Consider the following 20665-nt stretch of genomic DNA (forward strand, 5'->3'; position numbering starts at 1 on the left):
AAACAGAGTAAAGACATTTTCACACATGAAAAATCTCAAAAAAAAATTTACCTCCCATGCATCTTTTGCAAAATGCCACTGGCATTCACAGGATACATCAGAAAGAGGAAGTAAAACAAGGAAGAAGACAGGTACAGAAAACAGGCGCCCTACAGAATGGACAGGCAAAAGGAATCCTTTTGATGCCAGTGAAAGAGAGTCCAGATGTAACAGCTGTGAACAAGCATACAGTAAAACTAGTGCAGATAAAAGCACATAAGAATCTTCCAGATTTCATGATGATGAAAGTAACAAAATACCTGATGTGTGTGAACACACTGACGGCATGTTTACATAACTGTGTACAGCATGGGTTCAATTACATAGGAAACTAAATGTAACAGGCAGGACTCCAAAATGACTACCTAAGATGATTCTTGACTTGGTGTACACATGCCATTTCCCAGTTGTTCAATCAAACATTAATTTAGGTATTACTTCACAGATGTGATTAAGATCCCAAATCAGATGACTTTAATTAAGATAGGAAAATTATCTAAGTAGGTCTGACCTAATCACATTTGCCTTTTAAAAAGAGAGTTTTCTTTAATCTTTAATGTAAAAAGATACTTGCACTCCAATGTTCATAGCAGCATTATTTACAACAATCAAGACATGGAAGCAACTTCAGTGCCTATTAACAGATAAATGAATAAAAAAGATGTGAGAGACATATATGAAATCTTAATGATTTCAATGAAATATTACTCAGCCATTAAAAAAAGAATGAAATAGTGCCATTTGCAGCAACATAGATGGACCCAGAGATTATCATACTAAGTGAAGTTAAGTCAGAGAAAGACAAATATTATATGATATCACTTATACGTGGAATTTGAAACAGTACAAATGGACTTATTTACAAAACAGAAACGGACTTACAGACATAGAAAACAAATTTATGATTATCAAAGGCAAAGGGGAGGTGGAAGGAGGGATAAATTAGGAGTATGGGATTAAGAGATACACACCACTATATATAAAATAGATAAATAACAAGATTTACTATTTAGCACAGGGAACTATATCCAATAATAGAAAAGAATCTGAATAAGAATACATATATGTGTGTAAGTAAATACATGTGTGTGTCTATATATATATATAAATAACTGAATCACTGATATACACCTGAAACTAACACAAAATTGTAAATCAACCACAGTTCAATAAAAACAAAGTAAGTTTTAACAAAAAGAGAGTTTTCTTTGACTAATTACATAAAAGAAAGTCAGAGATTCAAAGCCTACGGGAATTTGACACTCAAGAATTTCCCCACCGCTGATGCTGAAGATGGAGGGGGCGATGTATCAAGGAATATGGCCGGACTCTAGGAACTGAGAGGGGCCCCAAGTACAGCCAGCCAGTAAACTGGGACCCCAATCCTAATCAAGGAATTGAATTCTGCCAACAAGCTGAGTGCTTATGAAAACAGCCCCCATGGCAGAATTTGGGCTGGTAGGCACCTCAATTTCAGCCTGCCAGACCCTGATCAAAGAGTATAGACATGGTGTGTTGGACCTCTGACCTATAAAATTATCAGTTATTTTGGATTGTTTTAAGCCATTATGTTTATGTTAATTTGTCATGCAGTAATAGAAGACTTATAAACTAAGCAAGAAAATTTTAAGAGTGGCGATTAAGAGGATGGTTGTACAAAAAAGAAAATTAACCATAACATAATGATATAAATCTTCAGTAGGCTTTATACAGTCACAAAAATAAAGACACTAAATAGTTACCAAAATTTAAATTACAATCTAACTATATTGGGAGAATGGGAGGATAGGCGTCACGTAGAGATGAATGAAAGAATTAAATCTTCATCTTCTGTACAGGGAAGTCAAGAGATAATGCCTACAAAGCTTAAATCAAGAATGAACAATATGAATGAACAATACTTTATTTAGAGTCAGAGAAAAAGTCGAAGAGACAGGGCTATTAAGTGTTGAAAGTAGAGTCTTCCACCAAACAGGAAACGGAGATACTACCACTTTTCATAAAAAGTTTTCAAGAACTGACTCCTTAACTTATCTACATGCAAAACCAATCAATCAATAAATAAACAAACAAAAAGAATCCCATTCTCAGATATCTATGGGGCTTTATATATGCTGGCCCATTTGTGTAAAACATCTTTACCCCTTTCATTCCTGAATCACCATCTCATTAACACTTCTTGCTTAACACTATCTAAAATCAACACTATTTGGATGCCACCTCTAAAGGAAGTCTTCCCCAACGTCCCACCTCACCCTCAAGTCCAAGACAGATAACCCACCAAGTGCCTCACACCACCACATTTTAACTGCTTAAAAAAGCACTTAACTGCTCAGTCTGTCCCTGGGACTGGGATATTCACAAAGAGCTTGCCCTATTAATTTCTGTATCCCATTGCCTAGTACCTTGTACTGCATATTGCAAGTGTTCAAAAAATGTTTATCAAATGAATGAAAGTCTACTTCCACTAAGGCCAACTACTGCAGATGAGAAAGTTTATTTTCATCCATTATTACCCTCCTCAGTCAGAGATTATCAGTCGGAGCTCCCAGAATTTAGAAAACAAAAACATACAAATACACTAATATCTACCTATTAAATTTTAAAAGTCAAAATGTGGCTTGCACATTAACTATATTTCAATAAGAAAGTAAATAAATAAAAATAAAAGTCAAAAGATGGCAGTATTTTCCATGAAAGGAAATTTACCAATAACCATAGTACAATCTTCTCAAATGACTAAAATGTTACTTTAAGCTACAGTCTCAATTTTAATATTAAATGTTATATGCTTTCTCCAAGAAAGGCAGATGATTACTTAGCTGGAACCTTGCACCCCTGGACTATACAAATACACAGGACACTTGAATGTCATGATTAAAGGAAAAGACCCCACATACTCTAGTCATTCCACACAGGTTACTTTGGCTTCCTAAGATTTCCCGGGGTAACACTACCTAAAGAGACACACTACCCTCCAGAAATCTCAAATTGAATTTAAAAACGCAACAGGCAGAGATATAAGGCAAGAGATGTGGGGATGACTCTTTGTTCTGATATTTACATGAGCCATATCAGGCTAATCACTAAGCTTCTCTTAGCCTTAGTATCTTCATCAACAAAAGGAGTAAAACCTTTCAGGATAATCACAAGAATTAAAGGGTAGACAAGGAGAGACACTATGCCAGATACTTATTAAACAGAAAGTACTTTAAAAAAATTTTTTGTATCACTAGTCGTGCATCTAAAATTGCTTTATACAGTAATTTGTAACTATAAAATTCACCCATAAATATTTACTGAAAGAATGGTTTATGTTTCAAAAAAGGATCAAGGTGACTAAAAAGGGTTTTTTAAAACTGATACTAGAAAGATTTTTTTTAATTTATTAGAACATTTGAGAGTAGTAATTCTCAATTCCAAGAGAGATCTCCCCCTTGGAAGAGCTCTCAAACTTTAGGGCAAGGGCAGTGAAAAAACAGGATGCTTGTGCCTCCCTGCAGCCAGATATTCTAAACCTTAGCCTTAAGTGCTTCCCTCTCCATCCTCTCATCACCAGAATCACTTTTTAACAGTTCAAATGAGAACTGCAGCCCCACCTCTCTCTCTCTCTCTGAAGTTTTAGGTTCCTCTCTACCTGCTGCATATCCCCATACCTCAAAGTCAAGATGTCTAAAATCAAATTTACTCCTTCCCTCAAAAGCAATTTACCTGTTTTTCTGCCTTCCCAATTTTTGAAAGGGACAAGTTTTATTTTAAACCAAAGAAAAAGAATGAAAATGGAGTATAAGTTTATGTAGAAAAGCCCTGGATACCAAGGAAAATGCATGCAAGGTACAACTGCACAAATCACTAATCTACCATCACTGGGGACCACTGCAGCTAATCAAGAAATCATCTTTAAAAAGTAGAATATACTTTTTAGATGTCAAAAAATGTCCACAATAAACATACAAAAGGTGTTTTTAAACTGTTTAGATCACACATGAACGAGACATGTGATGCCTTTTACTACCACTAACATAAATCACATGAAAACAATAAAAAAGTTTAAAGAAAAAAACACTAATAAGAAACTAATAAGGAGGAGTAACGTACCTGAACAAGATGAATAAGTGTTGTCAGAATAGCGCATCTCAGCATATTATGTTCTTCACTCTGCTTCCAAAGAAGAGGCAAATATTGTACCAAACATCCTACGTATGGTCGTATCTATCACAACAGAAGTAGGAGAAGCAAAAGAATCCTATTAGTAAAGAAGGCAACTTACTTCAAGAAATTCTTGGGGAGAGGATATAGCTCAAGTGGTAGAGCGCATACTTAGCATGCATAAGGTCCTGGGTTCAATCCCCAGTATCTCCTGTAAATATAAGTAAGTAAACCCAATTACCTCCCCAACTAAAATAAATGAATAGATAAAAAGTGAAACACACTTGAGAGAGAAAAAAAGAAACTCTGACAGATCTATTAGGTCCCAGGCAGCAAATAATTAATATTTACTGGATGTAAGGTATTAAGTACATATTCTTTTAAAGATAAATCCAACATTAAACAGAGCTCCATGGTAAGTATTTTCAAACAATTTTAAGCAAATACCAAATTTATTGCATGAAATAAAATTCAGGAATATAAAACAACATACTGAGGACAGAGTTTAATAGAAAATGCTGTTATAACCTGATTCTTTTTAACAGCTTACCTAATTGGAAATTACACTGTTTTAAAAAGAGTCAGCATTTACTCATTCATTCAACAGTTATCTAATGGTATCTTCTAAGTAAGAGACCCTGAGGACAAGGCACCAGAAAGAAAAGGAGATAAACATAGACATACAAACCCTTATACAATGAAAAAGGATAAATAAAATGTTGAAGGCGTACACAAGGTATATAGAACTACAGGAGGAGAAAATCCTTTTCAAAGAATAAAACTGCTAATCCCAGTAAGGATTAAGTTAACCAGTTTTAAAAATATACTCTGAAGCACAGCACACTTTGACAGTGAGTTTCCAGAAAATAAAATGGATCTACACTGAAGCTGGACACAATGCTCAAGCTTTAGGCTTATGGTCACAGTATTTGGAATTGATCTAATGAGAGTACCCTTGGTGATAAATCAGAAACACTAAACCTTCACAGCTTCAGTACTATATATTTCAATCCCATGGACTAACATTTAAAAGTGCTCCCAGAAACAGTGCAAGTTTCTTTATTCTGCTTAAAAAACACCATACACTAAAAGGATAGCAAAACAAACAGACAAAAAAAAAAAAACAACAAAACCTGCAGGATTTGTTACCTCTGGGTTGGGGGAGTGAGGAGGTGCTGAAAGATAATAAGTTACATATTTGCCCAAATATTTCAGTAAGATAGAACTGAATAAATATTAAGAGACTCTTTAATTATTATATATTACATTGCTTTCAAATTGTGAATATACAATTATAATAGATATTTATCAAGCATTTAATCAAAGATCACTCCAATTGGCTTATAAAAGCAGACCAATTAAAATATAAAAATCCAGGTTTCAAAGCACCTAACTCGTGCATATGCAACTAAAACCAGTATATAACAGCATGTTCTACTGATGAGGAAAATACAACAGTTTTAGTTTTGAACAGATTAGAGAGAATACTTTCTAAGGCATGGCCAAAAGGAAGTATATGGCATGAATTATAGACAGGGTAAGTAATAAAACCAAAGTACCCAATTACAAATGAAAGTCATGAAGTACCTGTATCCCAATTTTAGTCATTAGAATATCTGATGTTCTAAATTAAAATTAATGCTTCAAGAGACACTACTTCAAAAATTACTCACAGATTCACTGCTACAAAACACCAAAAAAGGGTTGGGGGTTATAAAACAAAGTGATGACAAGAGAGCCAAACACATTCCCTTAGGGTAGGAGAGGTTAAAAAATACATTACTGGGGCAACTGAGGAGATCTGAATATGGACTTGATATTAGAAAACAGTATTGCATGAATGTTAAGTGCCCTGGATCTAATTATGGTTGTGATTAAGAAGGAAAGGTCTAATTTATTGGAGTGAAGTGTCACGGTGTTTCTAACTAAAATTCAAATGGTTTAATTTTTAAAACTCTGTATATGCACATAAAAAAAAGAAAGTATGGTAACTGATGAAACTAGGTGAAGGATATATGGGTGGTGATTTACTACAACTTTTCTGTATATTTGAAATTTTTCAATGAAATGACGTGAAAGAAAAAATGCTGTCCATATACAATTCTGAAAATGATTATAACATAGATTTCCTGGTAGGCCAATATCAACTATTTGCATAACATTTAAAAAATACATGGAATTTGGAATGCTTTATAGGCATTGGGCTAAATAATACTAAATAACCCTATAATAGAAACTGAACCACCAGCACAACACAACTGAGATGAAAAAGAACTCATCTTTTGGTACCTCTACTCCAAAAACTCCCCACGAAAAAACAATGAGGGCAGGCAGATACTATGAGCATGACAGTCTCATGAGTTAGTTCATTGTATACAGAAAGATATCCACTTTCATTCATAACACATTATAGAAAACATGTGAAAACCAAACACGTGATGGACTAACAAATGTTTTAACAAAGGTTCCATCCAAAGGACCTAAAAAGTAAGTCCTTAATGACAACTCATCTTTCAGATAATACTTTCAATAGAATATTTAATATTTCATGTAGGCCCTTTAATTTTATTATTTTCCTTCAGAACTGCATAAGTCGAAAGACTGTCTGACATCACACTTACCAATTAACATATTTTTTTTCTGTGTATTTATGGGATCCTTCCACTGAAAAAATTTAACTATAGGTTTTCAACTACTTTTTCAAATGCAGAGGAAATACAATCTTCAAACAATTGGATGCTAAGCTATAAAGATGGTGACTTTACCAAAACTTCAAAAACTATTATGTGTCAGAAAACACTGTTCTAAGATGGCTCAAAATGTTCGCAACCTAACAGAAAAAAACCAAATTTGTATATAAATGATAGTTGACATATATAAATGATGGTGTTGTTCAAAGGTTAACATAGGAAAATGTTAAAGAATCTACTGAAAACATTTTTCCTAACTATTTCCTACCCACATTCTGAAAATAAAAAGTACTACTGGGTAACTGTATTTCACTGGTATTTACTGATGATACAGTCACCTGAGCTGCTTAGGCTATTGATGATGAGTACGGATAGAAACACAAAAGCATTTTTAGGTAACTAAGCAACAGGAATGTTAAACTTTTGGAGAAAAAGGTTTAGAGGTTTGGAGAAGTGGCATTTTTAAACTATTGCAAATATATAGTAATCTAAAGCATATTGAACATTTGTAATAATTTCATACTTATGAAACCTTGTGAGTTACAGGAGCTCAGAATTATCTTTACCATTTCATACATGAGGATGCAGGGTTAAAGATCTTGCCCAAGCTAAAGAGCAGAGACAGGGACTTGAAATGAGTTTAAAATATAGTCTCAATGACCAAACTCCTTCAATGTTTACAAACCAATATCAAAATGCAATATCAAAATAATGTAATTAATGTAATAAGAACCCAAAGTGTTGAGAAAATTGTAAGATATTACTACTTTTAGATGCTAGGAATCAGATATGCTCAAAATGACTAACAGTGACTCAAAACGGTCACTGTGTTGCATAATGTTGAGTTTGGAATACTGGCAATGCCACTAAGATGTCGGAACTTTAGCAAGTTCCTTGAAGCTTCAAATAGTTTGAAATAATAAATTCTAATTCCCACCCAAAGGTTTTTGTGAGGATTAAATGAGAAATACATGCAAATTACTTGGCACAGAAGTTGGTAACTTGTCATTACTCAATAACTGATAGTAATTCTCAGGGGAGAGGGTATAGCTTAAGTTGTAGAGAGCATGCTTAGCATGCATGAGGTCCTGGGTTCAATTCCCAGTACTTCCTCTAAGAATAAACAAATAAAACAAACCTAATTACCTACACCCACTTAAAAAAAAAAACTGATAGCAATTCTCATCAACTCCTTTAGAATTAATCAATAGGCTCAAGGTGTCAGAATTCACTAATGGATCCAGAAGCAGACTCCAGGACTGTGGATTCGAAATCAGTTATCTTTCCCTAATACCTCACAGATTTACTCACGCTTTCAAACAAGAATATGTAGTGGTAAACTCGGATGTAAGAAATTTCAGGAAAACTACAGTGTGATTCCTGGATTATCAATTTTTCACAAAGATTAGCAGTGATAGGGGAAGCTTAATAAAAAATAATTTACTGTTAAGAACTTCAGTGTGGGGGAGGGTGTAGCTTAAGTGGTAGACCCCATGCTTAGCATGCACAGGGTCCGTGTTCAATCCCCAGTACCTCCTCTAAAAATAAATAAATAAGTAAAGCTAATAACCTCTCCTCCCCTCTCCCCCAAGAAGAACTATACACATCAAACCAAATATAGATATAACATGGACTAGACTGCAAAACACACTCAACTTTTAAGGTACCAATAACAGACTTCTAAGAATATTTGCATTTGCTGACAGACACCTGTGGCTATGCCCTCAAACATAGTAAATTTTAAGAAGTATTATCAAACATATAAACTGGATTTGCTAAGAGCTACATAATTCTGCTTCCTAAATACTTCTGTATTGCACATACAATTTTTTATTTTTCAGTTTTAATTTTCTTAGGTCATTTTTTTAAAACTTAAGTATAAATGTCAATTTTGATACAGAACTGAAATTTTAAGTTAGAAGCATTTTGATGAATGTTTTAACATTTAAACAATGTAGACAATTAATGAATTCTACACAGACTCTACTTACCCCTCCAAAATTTATTTTCATGTTTTATAACAAAATTACCTGCATGTTGACTCTTTCAATCACACAAGAAAGGACATGTAAAACATGCATCTTTGTGTCACATTCTGTAACTTGCTGCAGTAACTGAAAAAGTAGTGTGAACATGGTTTCCAAATACTGTATGGAAAAAGAAAAAAATAGAAGTTTGGAATAGAAATGTAAAAGTCTTTACATACAGACAAACAGAAATAAGAAATAAAATTAAATCATAAGATAAAAAGCAATAAAAGACAAATAGCCAAAATCTTAGCATTACTTATACAACTTCAAATTGTTCAGTTTGCCAATATTAAGGCAGTAACTTTTTTCTTCATTGCTGTTAAATGCATTCATTTCAGAATTTAATTCACCCACAAACTGAAAAATGTTTTCAGAGAAAAACTGTCTACACATTTTGTGTTTAAAATTTATATTGCTAACTAAAGTAAATTTTGAGCAGTGCCTTGTCATCACTCTTTCACATATGCCTTAGTTTTGCACAGTCCACTCACTAAAGCCAAAAGTTACTGCACCCTCATACCAGCTCTCTGATGTGGCCCTTAACATATGCTACGTAGAGATACAAATTTTTGTAGATAAATACTTGTAATTCTAAGAAAGACAGAATATTTCTGATTAAGAAATAGAAAACAAAAATGCTGTCTGGCTTTTTAACTCTTCCATTATGAAAATTATAGTAGGAACTAATAAATGATAGGATGCCAGATACATAGACATTTGTTCTTTCAGATATCTGTTCCTTTTTATACACATTTGTAAAAATACTTCTTTCATCAGAAATACCTCTGACTCTTTAATTAACAAAAAGTCTCTGCTCTTCAAGTTTCCCCATCTATGACCCCAACCCCACAAGAAATACACATTGTATCATAAAGCTTTTTTTGTCTTTAGTCTTCTTGAAAAGAACGTCAATGTCCCAATTCACTGACATATTTAACAAGTGCCTACTGAATACCAATTATGTGAAAACACCATGCTAGGTGCTGAGTACTGAGTGGAAAAAAAAAATGAGTAAGAGCGGTATTTTGCTTTTCAAATAATTTGCAATCTAGTGTAGGACAGACATATATACACAAACAACAGAAGGAGATAACCTAAGGAGTAAAAGTAACAGACAACATGAAATGAAATTACTAGATGTTTTGCAACTGTGAGAAAAGGAAAAGTTCAGCAGTCAACTCCAGAATAGATTACAAGATAACAAGAACAAGCAGAATAAAAGTGAACTATTTCAAATTAAAGTTATCAATAACAGTAATTAATTACAAAATAATCTAACATACCATTAAATGCAACTTTAATAAATAACAGATACATATAATTAAAGCTATAAAATAATATAATATTCAAAAGACATAAGTAGAAATTATTGTAAACCCTAGAAATAGATATTCTTACCGGTAGAAATTGATCTGTTCTAAACTCAAAATCATCAACAGGTGAAGAGCAGCTAAGGAATACTGAGAACTTATGAGATTTACCAGGATAAAACATATGTAAAAACCAAATACAATAAACCAATCAAAAGTACATTTAAATTAGCTAAAAATTAATTTAACAAAATTAAAAATTTTAAAGTGTTGCTAAAATTCTTTGCAATAAAGTATTTTTTAAATTTTTAAAGGATATTTAACTTCAGAGTTGTAGCTGTTTCAATACGGACCTAAAAGAAAGTATATCATGAATTTTGAGTCATTTAGAACTACTAAACACCATTAATAACAAATGACAAAAAAAAGTTTGGCCAATCACTTCTTTACTCTTTCTGTTAATATTTAGTCACAGAGCATGTTAACAACTAGAAATAAAAGGACATTCTCCCTATTTAGCAAGGACTAAAAAGAAAAAATAAAATAGTGTCATTCCCACCCTTCTTAGTTTTCCCTAATTTGCTTAAGGAGTCTTTAATCCAGTGGGTGTTTCCAGGGGAAAAAAAAAAATTGGCTGTTAAGTGTGTGGAGAGCATGGGACTGAGAGAAAAGAGTACAAAGATGATGTCAGAGGGAAAGGGAAGGTTGAGAACCAGGAAAACAGGGTGGGGTTGGGGAGGCTGGAGGACTTGTAAGAAAGGAAGAGGGAGGAGGAGCAGGAAGAACACAAATTCCCATCTGTTACCCGAATAACAGAAAATCCTTGTAATAACTGAAAGATAAAGTCTGAGATTTTCTAAATCCCAAAGTCCACAAATACAGAAAGGTTTGCACAATCTCTTGGCTTCCCAAATCACATTTTCTTTGTGTATCAGCATGTTACCTGGGTAAACCATATCATTACAGCATAATCTCCTAATTTTCTTTCAAGTTTTATCTGTGATGTGACCAGCTAAATTGGCATCAGCTACCACACTCATAATTCCACATGCAGTAACATGAGCTCAAGTCACAACTGAATTCTGTGTTCTGCTCTGTAAAATAATACAGCTAAAACTTTTATTTCCTGGGTAAGAGTCATTACTTTCTTACATGCTACTATACTTTCTACTCCTGCAATAGCAATGGGTTTTGCCTTTGCAGTCATTTTCCACAAAGAAACAGTTCTGATCATTTTACAGGTGCTTCTGAGGTCCTGACATGCTGATTAGGCACATCCATCAAATGTTAGGTACTACAGTTCCAAACCCCAGAGTCCAGGAACCCAGAGTGCAGGTGTTTCCTTGCCTGCCTTTTCTTTGTATTCACTGCTTATAAATTAATGTGAATATTCCTAGGGTTTTAAATGATTTAACAAGTTTGCTGATGATCTACAACATGCAAAGTGTTCTACTACAAAATGACCTAATGAAAAGATGACGTTCTCATGCAATTAAAAATATTCAAAAAGGAACAGTACCTCCCAGACATTGTGGTGGGTGCTGTAGGAAAAAAAGCTGGGTAAGACACACCTAGTCCTTGCTCTCAAAGAGCTTACAATCCAGCAGAGAGGAAAAGAACTACCCAGATACTGAACAAGTATTAATAAAAATGGCTAACTTGAAAAGCCTAAGAAAAGGATAATCCCTTGAGGACACGGACTATTTCTAGTCATCGTCCAACTGTCAGCATTCAGTACAGTATGAGGCATACAACTGGAACTATGTTAATAATTTAATTCACAAACACCAGGGCATGAAAGCCGCCACAAAAAGAAATCAAACTTCCAGCATACCAACCCTTAAATCCTCCACAAAAGAAACAGAGATGCAGTAAACCCATAACCATGATACCTAGGCAAATAAGTATAAGAAACAAAAAGGACACTTGAATGAAACAAAGAGAAGACAGTGCAGTATTGCATGCAGAGAAAAAGATGAAACGAATAACGATGATTTGCCTGTACTCTAGTTTAACTACAGGAACAGGAAGCCGGAACATAAGGGAAAATAAAAAGCACACAGTTTAAGAAAACAGAGGAGCATTTAAAATATGACAAACACAAATAAGAACAAACTTAGCTCTTACTGAACTATAAAAGAAATGGGAAGTACTTACTGCACAGAGACAACGAATTCTGCAGCAATTCACAAGTAATGGGGGAAAAAATCAGAACCTGGATTTATAGAATGAAGAGTTGGGGAATGTGAAGGAAGACTGGTAGAAGACAGTCTAACACAGTTTCTAAGATATTATTCAATAAATACTTCATAAGTAAATGCAAGAAAACAAAACTCTTCCCTTAATCAGATTCTAAACAGGACTTGTCATAGAATAAATCTAGAATTTCTGAAGGAGAATAAAACTCTCAGTATCCAGATCCGGATCTAGACGTGAATTCAGCCTGAGCCTACCCTACACCTCTAGCTGAAACATCAGAAAACTCATAAAAAGATAAACTAATTCCATACTGAGGCAAACAAATGCCATCAAGTTATCAGAATTGTTGAAAGGATCCCAGAAAAGCATGACAGTAACAGAGAAATGAATGAGAAGAAACCAGAGGTCAACATTACTTCCCAAGAAGATGGCTACATAAAGGCAAGAGTAACCAGACATTTCCACATTCAGCATAAGAAAGAGCCTTGGGGTTACTGTCAGGGTGGTTGATTTGAGTTCTAGACTTGGACTAACCCAACGCCTGACCACTACTACAGCCTGCCCACAGCAGTGAAGGGTATTCCACGCACTAACACAGTGAGCATGGTGCTGGGACCAGAAAGAAATGGCAATGTCTCAGGGATATAGGACCCCCAGGAAAATGTAAATAACACAGACATGAAGGAATCATTTTGAAAAAAAGTAATCTGAAGATAAACAGAATAATGACTGCATCATCTTTTATCCTTATCTCCAAACTTTTTCAATAAACATCATTTAATTTTCTGATTGCATGCTAGGCATGAGAGATACTGATATGAATAATATTACCCTACACAGTGGTTCTCTTACTAGTTGGTACTGTTTATGGTACATTTTTTTCTCTATTCTGCAATAAAGTCAAGATCACTGAATTACACATTTTGATGTATTTCTTCTGAAATACACATGTAAATGAGCTTCCTAAAAGAATAAAGAGTCTTTCGCTTATTCACCTCCTTTCAAGAAAAAAATTCTAAAGCTCATTTTCATATCATATGGATACTAAACACATCAATACAAAACCAAAACTGTCTACAGGAAACTTACTAGATTAAGGTTTTCTTTCTTTCTAGTTTTAGAGTGGCCTAACATTTTGATGTCTCAAACTCAGATTTTTTTGATATTTCCTTTGGAAATTATATTTGCTGAATGTAAGTGAATTCAGAATTCATTCTGTGAAAACATAGACTAGCCCAGAGTTTAAAATCTGTAAATGTTTTGAGACATACAGGATGGACAAGTAGAAAGCAAAATCAAAACTGTTAAGGCAGAAAGTTTCACAGAACTAGGAGTCTCATAAAACGCACAAGAGTGAAAAGACAGAAGAACTTCAATGCACCTTGTTAAAAATACCTCTGCCCAAATCCCAGCTGCACCTCCCACAGTGCTTTCAGGGTTTGCTACAGTCATGTACATACCATCCAAAGTCCCTTCCTAAACTCCATAACTGGCTTCCCATATTGAAAATTCACTATTTCTATGTTGGTATTCAACCTGCCCATGAAGATGGCCATTTCTGTGCTTGACAGACAATAACCATAATACACTCTACCCTCAAACTATAAATCTGCTGGTTGTACCACAGTTTATCATATATATATACATATATGGCCTCTTATAAGGTTGAAAGAGTACACTAATGCTAATTTTTAGTAGCTTACTGCTTATTTTATTGAAGGTTGCATAAATAACGTAAGAAAAAATTTTTTTAATTACTTATAATTTCCAAAGTTGAAAGAGATAATTCGGTCAGAAAACTTAAAAATAAAGAGGCCCAGTATGCAAATCAAATATTCTAGTCAGGGAATCATCTGCAGTCCTAGGAAAAGAAAGATCCTCTCACATAAAATTTAGTCATTCTGTACTGTGGTAACAACATTCTCAAATCTTAAACTTGCAATAAGCACATCTACTCAGTAACATGTTCTAAGGGGAGTTATGTAGAAGATATTTTTTAAATGAATTTTTCAATAAAGCACTGTAGTATTGATGTCCTTATAAAAAGACATAATAAAAATGGAATCTGACTTGATATCATGTTGAAAAATATATTCCAGATGGAACAAAGAACCAAGGATGAAGGAAATGGATTTATTAAACAAGAAACAAAAAGAAGAAAACAGAAAAAGGAAACTGATGAATCTGATAAATTGCACTAAAATTAAAAACCTCTGCTCAACAACAAGACAACAGAAAGAGTGGAAAGACAGAGAGATTCAACTGCATTTGTAATTTTTTTAAATGAAGTATTTTCAATATATATGGAACACTATTACAATGGAAATATGGAAAACCAGATGCTTGTTATGTCAGCCACTGAATTTTTCTTTTTCCTTGTTATAATTCTTAGATTTTAAAATGAAAAAAAAGTAAAAACATCGCCTTTTTAAAGATTAATCAGAATAGGCTTAGAAGTAAAAATTTTCAAAGTAACAATTATCTTACACTGAATCAAAATTCCCAACACTTATTACCAAAAAAATTTCCAAATATTACAATATTATAAATGCTTGCCCATTATGCCTAAATTATTTTAATTGCTAAATATTGAGGAAGTTATAATACTATTTCAAATACACTAAAAAAATTTCACTCAACTTGCAATATATTCCTCCAGAACAAACAACACTGTCATGCAAGTATCAGATGTACTCTACACAGTGGCCTCAGATATAAAATTAAAAAGCCAGCTGGAGAATACTATTTCTATTCTGCCATAGCCAGCCTTATAGCAAAATGGACATAAGACGTAAGACTAGGAAGCCACTCAGACAACTACAGGATTAAATCTATCCCAACTCCATAACCACAGCAGTCAAGCAAGAGAATATAGACTCTGAAAGCCAGAGAAGACTTAGATTCATCAGAATCGATACACTTTGCATGTGTGTATATATGTGTGTGTGTGTATATTCACATTTGTATGTTTGTACATATGTCTGTGTTTGTACATTGTTGTTATCGTCCCACATTTCATTAGCCAAGTATTTCTCACAGGTTGAAATTAGCCGTATCTTACATACTTTTTATTTTAAATTTCTGATAAATTTTCTTTTATTTTTTAATGGATTCCCTTGTTTAAGCACAGATTACCCATGCTTAAACTATCTAATAACTACAAAATGATATTTAGAGTAAATTCTCAATTATTTAAACAAAGTAGGTAACACTAAAGTAGAACGATCCAAAGAGGCGTTCAATCTGCCTTTATAATGTACCGTGCTTCTGCAATTACGTTTTGCTAATTTCATAATTTCTTTAATTATGTTTTCTTTGTTGAACATTAAAAGTAGTTTATATTATCATGGCACACGTGTGAAAATGAGAAAAGTATGGCCCAAGTCTTTGCTGAAAAACAGGGTAATCAGGTGGGTTCAAAATTTTTTCAGAAGGGGGATATTGAGAAATTTAAACAAGATCTTACCATAATTCAGAGAGGAGAAAAATCACTTAATTTTATCTAAAAATCATTTGAAACTCTGGGCAAAAAACAACTAGATTCGCTTTTCAAAGACTATGCTGGAGTCATATCCAAGACAAAGAAATGTATATTAAGTCATGAATATATTCACTCAGGCATAAAATAAAGCACTAAGAGGGGGAAAAAAACTATTCCACACTATGGTGAACATCTTAAAAAAAATCTCTTTGAGTAACCAACACATAATAAAGCAGCAAACCTACTGCTTTGAAGGGGAACAAAGCAACAAAGAAGTCATTAATAAGTTTTCAGTAACCAAAACCAAGAATATTATGTCAATGCTATACACAGAGAAAAAGTCCTAAAAGAAACAATTCTAAAGGCAAAAAAAAAAAGAGCAAGCTATAAAAGTATCTTAAAAAACTACCTTCTTATTTTTTTACTAAAAAATTATAAATAATATTAGATTGGTAGAGCTTGTTAATTTTTTTTTCATTGACTAGTGATGACAAGGGCAAATAAAGGATTTCCTCCCCTCAAACCAAACCGCTCCCCAAGGAATAACTACAGCATTGAAACGCCATCAACATTCTAAAGAAAGATATAAACCGTTTCTAAATTTGAACTTTAGCATAGGTTAAAGTCATAACTGTTTTAAAACGCTTAAGCAATGTAAGACATTTAAGCAACATACCACTAAGTCTTGATCCTGAAGCAAGTTACAAATTGCCTCATATAACATGGGTCTTAAGTCAGACTTGAATTTCACAGAAATCCACTGACCAATGAGCCAAATCACCCTGCGTCGCAATGGCTTATACCTAGATAGGGAAAACCATGAAATTAAAACGTTAAATATCTTAAGAAGTCTATTTTATTTAGTATATTTCATCATTTAAATCTAAAATGTAAGAAAGCAATTTGTACTTTTTAATATAAAGGTTTAAAAGCTACTTCTAAATATACCACAGTATAAACACTAGTAATAAAGTTCTGATCTAAAAAACTGAAAATTCTTAGGGAAATATATTGTGAATCTGACTGTCTTGTATTAAAGAATTATAACATATACACGTACAAAAAAACCAAGTCCACTTCTGTTCCTCAAGTAACCAAAGCCAGCTAATCAAAATAGGTATAACCAGCTAATATCCCAAAGCTTAAGGCTGGAGAGGCCACAAAAAGTATTAATAAAGGAGCTCCTGTATTCAGTTTTCCATTTCCAATTCTGTTACTCTCATGAAGATTATTCTCAGAACACTTTGAGAGATTTCTAAACTTATATAAATATTCATATAAATTTACACTGACTTCAGCCTAACTTAATGATTTTGTAAAAAGGTGCCCAACTACAAAATGTGACTCAGATTACCAAAAATAATGATTCATATTTTATAAGCTATAAAACATCTGCAGTAAGATGCACACGTATCTGTTTCTCTATGGTCATCTTTGATAAGGGAAATGAAGGTTCTTTATGCAAGGAGAAAAACCACTTGTGTCCAAGAATTCCATCCACAAAATCTCTTCTTAATATTATATAAATTATAGTGGCAAGATGATATTTCTTTCTTGATATAAATGGGGTAAACTAATGGATATACCACATTTTAAAGAAAATTATGATTTTACAAAATGATCAAGCATGTAGAAAGAATTATTCATTAAAGTTGCAAAAAAAAAAGTAAGTATTCCCTGCTCTCAAATTGTTTAACAAGCCTAGAAGAATTAAAGACTGCAAAACTATATACTAGGATTTTGGAAAAAGAACAGAGAAGAGCAGGCAGAAGGAGATGAGATTTGAGCATTTAGGATAAACAGTATTTTGGGTAGAAAACTGAAAAAATGCCATTTCAAAGGATAGGGATAATTTGAACAAAGTGACAGATGTGCAAATAAGACTTGTGGAGAGAAAATGGAGAAATCACAGAACATTCAAGTTTGAATTGAGATCTTTGGGAAGAGAATCAAGCTCAGGAAGGTTCAACTGCCAAGATGGTATTTTGGGGTGGAATTAAAGATGAGGGGTCAGTGTGTTCCTCAAAGTGTGATTCCTGGACCAGCAGTATCATTATCTGGAAGTGTGACAGAATCACACAATCTGACCCAGACCTTGACACACAACTTAAACCAGAACCTGCATTTTAACAAGATCACCAGATGATTCTTATGCACATTAAAATTTGAGAAATACTGGTCTAGATTAATCTCTGTCCAAAATAAATATAACATAAGCCAAACATGCAATTTTAAATCTATTGGTACTCACATTTAAAATAAGTAAAAAGAAACATATTAAATTTAAGTAATTTTTAATTTACTATAATATATCCAAACGATTATCATTTCAACATATGATCAATACATATTTTACACTGCTTCAGGTTTTAAATTCAAATTTTAATTAAAATTAAAGTCATTTCCTCAGCTGCACTAGCACATGTCAAGTGCTCAGTAGCCATGCCACAAATACCAGCTACTGCAGTGGACAGCACAGGTTTAGGCTAAGTAGCCTCTAGGGCTCAAGGACAACCAAGCGACACACCTGTCTCCCTACTCAAGGCTTTCTCCATCAAAAGCTCACCAGTTTCCTGAGGGCAGAGTCGAAGCCCATCTTACTCTCCACTGCTTCCTCAGGGCACAGCTTCCTCAGTTCCAGTGTTGAAAACGTTTGTTGTTTAAATAAATGAATAACTGAATGGATAAATAGCTACTTACTGATAAAACTACTTTTAAAGCATCTCCAGCTCTACAGTTCTATGGCTCTAAATATTTATAAAATAATCCATATATGGGTGGCTTTCTATCCATTAAGTAGCCAAGAAATGTTAACTAACCTATGACTATATGCATTCTAACAGGTGCCAGATGTACAGAACTAGAACTGCCCAACTCAAAACAAGAAAAGAAGTTGCTTGGAATTATTTTTTAAGTACCTAATTTTAAACTAAGAAGAAATTTATAAAAACTATCAAAGACTTTACCCTTTCCATTTTACTCATTCAGTACCTAAAATTAAAATGATTAGGCAAGTATTTGAAACATAAGCATTGGGCAAAAGTCTGACTAAATGTCAGACATATCTGTACTACTGATTAGGTACCTCAATATGAGCCTAAAGTGTGTCCAAATGATTTTTGCTATGGTGTCTCTGCATCCTACTCCACCATCGCCCCAAAGGCTTGCAATATGCTTTGTGTGATCCCAAGACAGCCATCTTTCCTGGATGTTACTTTGGTTAGGCTACTTCTGACATCAGGCCTAGACCCTGCTAACTCTCCAGCTGGCATCCTTATGCACACATTTTACTCCTAGAATGCAGAGATCTTCATCTTCCATTAAATTAAATGTCCTCCTGCAAACTATCTCATCTAACATCAAATACTTCACACATATCACAATTCACATTAGAAGTAAAGTAACATACTAACAAACCATTTTGCTAATTTTTCAGTTATAAGGTTCACAAGTCATTCTTTTTTATACTCGACACTATCAGTTAAGTCATACTATGACTTTTTTAAAGTTTTAAGCAATTTTAATGCCTTCTTGTCTTCATCAGAAAATCATCAAAGTAAGTGAATAATAAATACAAAGTTTTATACTTACCTATTGTGAATGACTTGTAATTCTGGAAGAAGTTGGTTTTTAAACCACTGATCAAAATCAACACTGTCAAACAGCTCATAAGCTGCTAATCCAACAGCATTATATACTAAGAAGAAGATTTAAGAAAAAAGATCTTAAATTTCAGATACTGGGCCAAATGCTAATTGTCCTTATGTAAGAAAGTAAGCCTTAGGGACTACTTTAAATATGCAATACGTTAATAAAGGGAAATCAACAATATGTTAATCAGGGAAATTATTTAAATACATTTCATAAACATTATGTAAGTTACCTTACTTTATGCTTTTCTTAAATACTCCTTAGAGCTTTCAAACAGAAAATTACATTCATATGAAAATATTCTAGTCAAATTACAAAAATTATAAAATAACATCTGCTTCCAAATAAGTACAATATTTTATGATATGGTTCCTCTTTCCAGACTCATCTTGCACCACAAGCCCTTAACCTCTCTGTTCCAATTAAACAAAAATATACCCAGTTCAAAACTTAACTGTGCTTGCTGCTCTTCCCTTTAAGCTTCTGTACATACTGCTTCTTCTGCCTGGAACCACACCCCTCCCCTTGTTAACTCTCACTTATCCTGTGCCCTCATATTATATTTCTTTAGGAGCCTTTCCCTGGGCACACTAAAACTACCTTGTGGTTTTCCAAGGACTACTTGATTACCACCTATTTTAATATTAATCAGCAGGTACTATGTTATAATCACTGTCTGCTTACTTGGTTATCTCCCCTACCAGACAGTTCTTTTATTTTAGGTACAGTTGTATCCCAACCCTCTCAGCATAAATTTCCCACGAAAGAGACATCATCTACTGAAAAAAAAAAATCTATGTTTCTAAATCACTTTAGTTTAACATACCAGCATCTTTGATTAATAGTGCATTCATATCTTCCACATTAGTGGGCCCTGAAAAAATAAGCATCAGTAAATGTAAATGAAACATTAAAACATTAAATAAAACATTAAAAACATACTTAAACGCAATTTGTTAGTTTCTCAATTCAGTTAAGTACAATATATTTTGTGACATTAAAATACATGTAGGTATAAAGAGAAAGTTTAAGTTCTGTTATCATCACCATTAAAGAACATCAGCATTAGGTACAACATGTAAAACCATATTGTAATTTTAAAAATCATTATAACAT

The 20665-nt window shown here is 33.4% G+C and overlaps 1 protein-coding gene across 2 annotated transcripts in view; it reads right to left on the reverse strand.

The window, feature by feature from the left end:
• The window catches only part of IPO11 (importin 11), a 168794-nt gene that overhangs the window by 91720 nt on the left and 56409 nt on the right, over positions 1 to 20665 (reverse strand). For both annotated transcript variants that reach the window (XM_006206039.4, XM_031675666.2), the window contains exons 14-20: positions 20376 to 20423; positions 19490 to 19595; positions 16575 to 16701; positions 10538 to 10571; positions 10307 to 10347; positions 8909 to 9025; positions 4138 to 4251 (exon numbers count right to left, since the gene is read on the reverse strand). In XM_006206039.4, coding sequence (XP_006206101.2) covers positions 4138 to 4251; positions 8909 to 9025; positions 10307 to 10347; positions 10538 to 10571; positions 16575 to 16701; positions 19490 to 19595; positions 20376 to 20423 — 587 coding nt within the window. The remainder of the gene's footprint in view (positions 1 to 4137; positions 4252 to 8908; positions 9026 to 10306; positions 10348 to 10537; positions 10572 to 16574; positions 16702 to 19489; positions 19596 to 20375; positions 20424 to 20665) is intronic.

The sequence above is a fragment of the Vicugna pacos genome, chromosome 3 (genome assembly GCF_048564905.1).
Source record: "Vicugna pacos chromosome 3, VicPac4, whole genome shotgun sequence".
Lineage (NCBI taxonomy): Eukaryota > Metazoa > Chordata > Mammalia > Artiodactyla > Camelidae > Vicugna > Vicugna pacos.